At 42.1% G+C, this 8,262-nt stretch overlaps 1 protein-coding gene across 1 annotated transcript; it reads left to right on the forward strand.

Annotated features, from left to right (window-relative positions):
• Positions 1–3,338: 3,338 nt before the first annotated feature.
• Positions 3,339–4,307, forward strand: LOC124968157 (olfactory receptor 7A17-like). The gene has a single exon (XM_047530474.1). The coding sequence runs from the start codon at positions 3,339–3,341 to the stop codon at positions 4,305–4,307; it is 969 nt and encodes a 322-aa protein (XP_047386430.1).
• The last annotated feature ends 3,955 nt before the right edge of the window (positions 4,308–8,262 follow it).

Here is an 8,262-nt window from a genome sequence, read left to right on the forward strand (position 1 = left end):
AGGTCCTTGTTGACAATGACATGGTGGCAAAGGCAGCCCCGTCAGAAGAGGGCGGGGAGGCTCCCTCTGGTTTCAGTGTAAGTGGAGCATGTGTCCCAGGACCTCGGCAATTAATTAGGTGGAAAAGAGGGGGATGCATTGCCGTGGAGGGATGGAGAGTGAAGGGAGGGCACTTCTTATATCTGAGGTGGAGCAGCATTTGATCGACTTGTTATTTTCAAATACCCATTTTCTATGGTTATCAGCATTTCAATGGAATTTTTCAGATTAATATTTCTCTTTTGACTTTTGGAGGGATGTGTTTGGCCATAAAAAGTTTTTAAAATTTCATTTAGTGAAACATGTCTATCTTAACACTTCTGGATTTTTTTGCCTTCAGATAATTTTGTCTCCCCATGAACTTATATAACACTTTCTTGATGTCCTTCTAACATATATTGTTTACTTTCATATTGAAGTCTTAATTCCTCTTAATTTTAGTAGATGTGTAAACTAGGGTACTGCCTTATTTCTTCCAAGTAGATAGGCAATTATGCCAGTTTTTATTTAACTATCGAGGATTTCCAACAACATAGAAATATGATTTTGTCATATTTTCTGCATCAAGGGTGAGGCAGAATTCCCTATTCATTCAACAAATGGTAACTTAGTACCTGCTGTGTGCCACAGCATTTGAGGAACATTCTCATTATATCTTTTACATCTAATCCTTGCCCATTTAATTATGAAATTTATTGGTGTTACATATCTTCATTCACTTAGTGTCTGATGCTCCTTTCAATTTTTAAATAAAGTTGTTCTGTAACCCCTCAGTTTAACCTGGTTCTGTCCCCTGCTGTCCTTGGTTTATTTCACGACTTCTGCTTTTCTGTGTCTTTGTTCTATACCATGAACACATGCTCGCATCCTGCTGTGAACACAGACATGTGACCAAATCTGGTGCAGTCTGCTCATGTGGTATTGAACCACAATATGGACACAGTATGAGGGAAGAACTATGTGCCTGATGTAATGCCCTTGGGGCTAAGTCTTAAGCAGGATGTTTTTCAATGGAAAAAGAATAGAAATTTTACGTGTGTAAGATTTTATAGAATATGGTCTTAAAAGGACATTGAATGTTAGATGAAGACCACAACCAGAGCTAGATGTGCTCCTTGGTTTTATCCTAGGAATTCAAACTGAAAGACTGTGAATAAAACAAAAAATACACCACACAAGAAAGTCAAGAAAGGGACCGGTTTCATCTGCTACTGTGCACATAAAACCCAACTGTATATTTTCTTGGTGGGTCTGGCTTATTTCACAGAATGACAAATCTAGTTGGTTTTCGCTGTGGAATCTAAAAATATTGATCTAGGAGTAGAGAGTAGAAGAGTAGTTTCCAACATGCGGGGGGTAAGGGGCCCACGGAGGGGGCAGAGTTGATCAATGGATACCAAGTTACAGTTAGATATGTGGAGGAAATGTTGGTATTCCATCGCCAGAAGTATTTCCAAGTTCCTATAAGGGAGGGTTTTCAGTAATCTTAGCACAAGGAAATTATCAATACTTGAGCTATTTATGGATATGGACACCCTGATTCATTCATTATACAATGTATACAGGTATTGAAACCCCACATTCTATATGTCAAATATGTACTATTACTGTGTCCATAAAAAATGAAGTCAAACATGAAACTCCAGTAAGTCAAAACAGTATTGAATGGCACAGGAACGCTTCATATCAATATGTACAATTTTTGTTGTGCTTTATGTATTTTCTTTTATTATTTTTTTCTTATCTTTGCCCTTGGTTTTTAAAATATTTTTGCTTATCCTGTGGTGTAGGTGTCATGGTACCAAAAAGATGATAACACTTGCCTTTTGAGACATCTGTTGATCATTTGCTTTCTTATTTGGTTTCTAGTCCTCAAGAAAACACGACTGGGCTTCAAATGTTGTCAGAAACTGTTCATTTTTTTCATTCCCACCAGCTCTGGGGTACCACCTGAGGTTCCATGCCTTCTTCCCACCTAGGGCAACTTAACATCTAAGTTTATTGAGCAGGTTTATATATTCCTTCCCTTCTCTTTCTCTCCTCCTCTTTCTTTCATTTGCAGTGCTGAGGATTGAACCCAGGGACCCTTGCAGGCCAGGCAAGTGCTCTGCCACTGAGCCACAACCCCAGCCCCTGTTGTTTTATATTTCTTTAAGCACAGGGTGCAGAATGGCCATAGTGAAAGGAAGCTCCAAGTTTTCATGTGTACCAAATATTCACAAACTGGAATTTCTGGGTACCACTTGTCTATCTATTTGAAGAAAGATAATTTGGTCTCAAAAGCTTGTCTGGTGTCCATTGCTTTCTAATAGAGTGTCTGGATGTGGGAATGGTATTAACATGGCCCCAGGAGACTCCGGCACAGGGCTTACCTTTAAGTGGTGTGTGTGTTTGTGTGTCTGTGTCTTTAGAGGCTGGAGGAGGACAAACAGAAAGGGGACCTGGGCTCAACATAGTCTAAAAGGTTACTCAAAGTGCAGAGCCCAGGTCATAAGGTGACGGAGGAAATGACAAAGGTGGCTTTCCACTCTCAAGTCGACTTGGTGGACAACTTAAAATGCAAATGCTGTGATATATGCACAGCACCGGGACCACTTGGATCTTCTGATACCCACTCACGTCCCTCTCCCTCCTGCTAATCCTGCATGTCACATGGGACCCTGTTGACTTTGAACATCTGAACAAGTACCTTACTCAGGGCCTTTGCCCTGGCTGTTCACTGCTGCACACTTCTGCAGATATTTTCTGGCTCCCTCCTTCTCTGCCTGGGCGTCTCTGGGCAAGTGTCACCTATCTGCTTGTCTTAGCCAAGCACGCAAGACAAAGTAGCTCCCTCTCTACTTTCTCCCTCATAGATGCTTTATTCCCTTCCAACTTATGGCACATCACATGATTAGTTTCCTACCTCCTTATATTTGCTCGTACTATTTCTCCCTCATTAGACTTAGGAACCTTGGACTTTTAAAATTGTTGTTTGTTTTTTTCAGTTTTACTCTGCCATGACTTGGACAGTGCCTGGAACACGGTCACCATTAGATTGTGTTCCTCAAATGCATGAAAAAAATTTCAAACTTTTGAATAGATAAACTTCTGGGGAAAAGCTAAAATTGATACTGGAATTCTAAATCATAGGTGACAAGGGAATCCCCCGAGGGGAACAGATTCAAACACAAAACACAGAAATTTGTGTCCTGACTGTGGAACATGAATGATAGCCTTTATGTCATGGTATTGTTACATTATCACATCATGTCTCTTTTCTCTCTCTCTCTCTCTCTCTTTTTAGTTACATCAACTCTATGGGTCCAGAAAATGAGACACAAATTTCAGAATTCCTTCTGCTGGGACTTTCAGAGGACCCAGAACTGCAGCCCCTCATCTTTGGGCTTTTCCTCTCCATGTACCTGGTCACTGTCCTGGGGAACCTGCTCATCATCCTGGCCACCATCTCAGACTCCCACCTGCACACGCCCATGTACTTCTTCCTCTCCAACCTGTCCTTTGTGGACATCTGCTTCACCTCCAACACCATCCCAAAGATGCTGATGAACATCCAGACACAGAGCAAGGCCATTACCTATGCAGGCTGCATCACCCAGATGCAGTTTTCCATACTCTTTGCAGGGCTGGACATTTTTCTTCTGACTGTGATGGCCTATGACCGCTTTGTGGCCATCTGCCATCCTCTGCACTACATGGTCATCATGAACTCCCAGCGATGTGGGTTGTTGGTTCTGGTGTCCTGGATCATGAGTGCTCTTCATTCGCTGTTACAAGTTTTAATGGTGTTGCAGCTCTCGTTCTGCACTGATGTGGAAATCCCCCACTTTTTCTGTGAGCTTAATCACCTGGTCCACCTTGCCTGCTCTGACACCTTTGTCAATGAGGTGGTGATGTATGTTGTTGCGGTCTTGCTGGCTGGTGGTCCCCTCGCTGGCCTTCTTTACTCGTACTCCAAGATTGTTTCCTCCATCCGTGCAATCTCTTCAGCTCAGGGCAGGTATAAAGCCTTCTCCACCTGTGCTTCTCACCTCTCTGTGGTCTCCTTATTTTATTTTACGAGCCTAGGTGTGTATCTCAGTTCTGCTGTGACCCAGAACTCACGCTCTACTGCAACAGCCTCAGTGATGTACAGCGTGGTCACCCCCATGCTGAACCCCTTCATCTACAGTCTGAGGAATAAGAACCTCAAGAGTGCTCTGAGGAGACTCTGTGAGAGAGAATATATGAAATCATCAGTTGTGCTGAGACTGAAGATGTGCCCATAATTACAGGGCTCAGAGCCTCAGAGCCAGAACCTGAGTCCTCATCAGCAGGTGGAAGCAGAACTTGCTCCTTGTGTTCTATTCCTAAGTTTCAGTTTGTCCATACAATTCAGTTCCATGTTTCTTTACTGCAGTCTCCACTCTCTGACATCCAGTCCTCTCCACTGTGATATTTTCTAACTTTCCCCAGTAATTGCCATCTGTGTATCAGAAATACTTAGATATTCCTAATTAACCTAAAGGATGTATTTTTAAGAATAATTTCATCTTAAATGACACAAATCACACCAAATGATTTTCCTTATGTTTGAATAAAAATGAAAATAAGCTTTGATCCTATGGAAAAAATCCCACACTTGACAACCCGGGTTGTGTTACCCAGCTGGCCATGTGTGGCGTGCTCAGTGTGGGGAGCTGCCTCTGTTCACCACAGTGTCCACAGTGCCTGCTGCACTCAGGGGAACCAGGCCCCTGGACATTGGCTCAGCATTTCCCCAGTAGCTGATTTATACTCTAGATAGCATTACTACATGAGGGCAAGGTAGAATAGCAAACAGATGGGTGGTCCTTGGGGGTTGGGCAAGGGGAGGGAGGTGGTGGATGTGGCTGTAGAAGGGAAACATGGTATCCTTGATGGAAGTGTTTTATTTATTTTTGTGCTTGACTAGCCATTTCAGTTGCCATGTTATTGTGTGTCTGTCTGCACAGTGTGCATTATTTGCATGCAGCTTCTGTTACCCACCCTCCACCCACTCTTCCAAACTTTCAACAATAGCTACTCTGGTTTTGAGGACCCTGTTTATTTCTTACTTCAGCACACCCGGGGAAACATGCAGCACTTGTCTCCCTCTGTTGGACTTCTGTCACCTGCTCACTGTGCACCAAGCCCATGCATGTTGCTACCATGAAGGATTTTATTCTTTTTAAATTGGTAACAGGCATTGAACCCAGGGATGCTAACCACTGAGCCACACCCCAGCCCTATGTTGTATTTTATTTAGAGACATGGTCTCTGAGTTGCTTAGGGCCGGGTTTAAACTCACGATCCTCCTGTCTCAGTAGCAGTGCTGAGCTGCTGGGATGACAGGCGTACGCCACAGTGCCTGTCAGGATTTCACTCTTTTTGTGGCGGAACAATACCACCTGTGTATATTTGCCACATTTTCTTTTTCATGAAGGAAAGGTGATACACTTAGGCTGATTCTGGGCCTTTGTTATTCTGCATATTTGAGACTTACATCATGTTCTGGGATGTATATAGGTAGTATGTGGTTGCTGCGATTAGGCTGATTTCCAAAACACACTACAAATCACATATTTCCACCAGTTATTCATTTGCTTTTATTACATTAACAATGTTTTTGACATGAACTTTAAATAAAAGTTTATGTAAAAAAATTATCATTGCACCAATTTATGGGATATGGTATGATATTATATATTTGTGGGTGTGGTTTTTAAAAAAATTAGCTTAATTAGAAATTAGTCAATTTATGCTATGTACATGTATAAATATATCATGAAGATTCCACTTTTATGTATATCTATAATGCAGTAATGAAAAAAGCAATAAAGAGAAGGAAGACCAACAGAGTAGAGGAAAGAGGACAAGGGAGGAGAAGAGGGAATGTGGAAGTACTGGGGATTGAGGTAGAACAAATTATATTCCATGAGTGTACAAATATGTCAAAGTGAACACCACGGTTATGTATGACTATAATGCACTGATCAGGCAGTTCACAAATGAAATTGCTATTCTATGAGCGATATCCACTTACATAGGGACAACCATCTTCCACAATCCTTGGTTATATTTAAAGTAAGAAGTTATCTTTTGTTTAATAATACAACATATATTATGAGAGTTTATTTTTTGTTTTTACTTTTCAGACAACATTGTAATTTCTGGATCAAGAATTCATGACTGAGAATCTTTCTTTCTATTAATTTTTTAAATTTGTTCTAATGAGTTTTACATGACAGTAGAATGCATTTAGGCAGCTTGATAAACCATACAGAAATGACAGTATAATTTCTTATTTGTCTGCAACTTAAAATTTTTATGTGACTCCTTTCCCTGGCCCCACCCTGAGTATCACTTTATTTCTATCAGTTAAACATACCACACAGAGCAATCCTTGAATGAGATGCCAGGACAAGGGAGGTGTGTGCAATGTTGGAATTGAAACCCAGATAAAAGTGAGTCCTCTGAGGGGCTGCTTGCAGTCTAGTCCAAGTTGATTCAAGTCTTGAAAAATTCTATGCAGTGAAGGACTCCTCCACAATCAAGTTGAAATTCAAATGCCATCACTGTGACATTCTTGAGAGGTGGTGCTTGAAGAGGGGTTAATGGATTCATGCCATTACCCTGGGAGCGAGTCCTGCGTCCTATTGGAAGTCCTTTCTGATGCGGAGGCCAAAGAGACTTATCGTTTCCAAGTTGTCTTTCCATACGGACTTCACTTGGGGATATGTATTTGCCAATCAGTTTCTTTGGGCAGAGATTGTGGTGCAGGACTGTGGGCACCAAGCTGAGGTAAGAAAACAGACCTCTAACCGGAGAAGAAAAGCCGATGCTCAGTCTTGAAGCACACTGGTCTGTCAGAATGCACATCAGCAGGAAGAGCCGTTGAGATGCTGATGCCCCTGTGCATAGCTGTGGTCCTCGGGTTTCTGCTGGTGGCAAAGTTACAAATGAGCTTGGTTGTCAAGTGTGGTTTTCTCATAGGATGAGTTCAACACATGACCTGTTGGGAGGAAATCCTAAGTCTTGGCTAGCAGCAGTGAACATCTCAAGTGTGTAAAAGGAAAACCTTTCGCACATTCATGCCCATCAGGAAAACTGTGGAGGGAGCCTTCAGCTCTGGCCACTTAGGAAAGTAAACAACTGCCCCCAAATTGACCTAGTGTTACCAAGGGAACCTGTATAGGGGCCTGGTGATCTGATCCCCCGTGGTACATTGTGATTGGGCAAAAAGTCTATAAAATATATGGTTAGGCCGGCAATAACGAGTTTGCAGGCTGCTCGCCACAAGCCTGCTTTCAACCCAATCCTAGAGTCTGGGGGTCTTGACTCCGGGACCTTACCTGAACCTGAGATAGCCTGGCACTCCTACAATGACCGTGTTTTTTGCTAACAACAACAAAAAAGTAACAATGTGATTTATGTCATTTGAGAACAATGTTCTTAAGAACTACTCACCCACAAATGAAATATATCTCAGTGGTGCCATGAGATAAATGGGAATTTCCAATGTTTCTGATCCAAGATTGAAAGCACCTTTGAGGAAGTATGCAAAGGATAGAGGGGAACACTCTTCACATGACAGAGAGGGCATAAAACTGAGCAAGGAGAGTTACATAACAATTTTTTCCCCTTTGGTACTAGGGATTGTACCCAGGGAATTCAACCAGTGAGCCACATCTCCAACCCTTTTTATATTTAACTTAGAGACAGGGTCTCACTAAGCTGCTCAGAGCCTTGAAAAGTTGCTGAGTTTGGCTTTGAACTTGGGATCCTCCTGCCTCAGCCTCTTGAAATGCTGGAATTACAGATGTGCACCACTGTGCCTGGCTTGTTACATAACTTTTAAGAGAAGTTGAAAAAGAAATATAACTCTGGTGATCAGATCACCATCTGATCAAAATAGTGTAATTTCCTCCTGTGAGACTTTGAAACAAGTGATCAACATCACTGTTAAGACTCAGGAGAATGAGGGCTTTCACGGTTTCCCCCAAAGAGTCTTCTCAGAGCGCTCTTGATGTCCTTATTCCTCAGACTGTAGATGAAGGGGTTTAGCATGGGGTGACCACAGTGTACATCACAGAGGCTGTTGAAATTGACTGTGAATTTTGGGTCACAATAGAACTAAAATACTCCAAGGAGGGTGCAATAAAATAAGGAGACCACAGAGAGGTGAGATGCACAGGTGGAGAAGGCTTTGTACTTGCCCTGAGC

The sequence above is a fragment of the Sciurus carolinensis genome, chromosome 17 (assembly GCF_902686445.1).
Source record: "Sciurus carolinensis chromosome 17, mSciCar1.2, whole genome shotgun sequence".
NCBI lineage: Eukaryota > Metazoa > Chordata > Mammalia > Rodentia > Sciuridae > Sciurus > Sciurus carolinensis.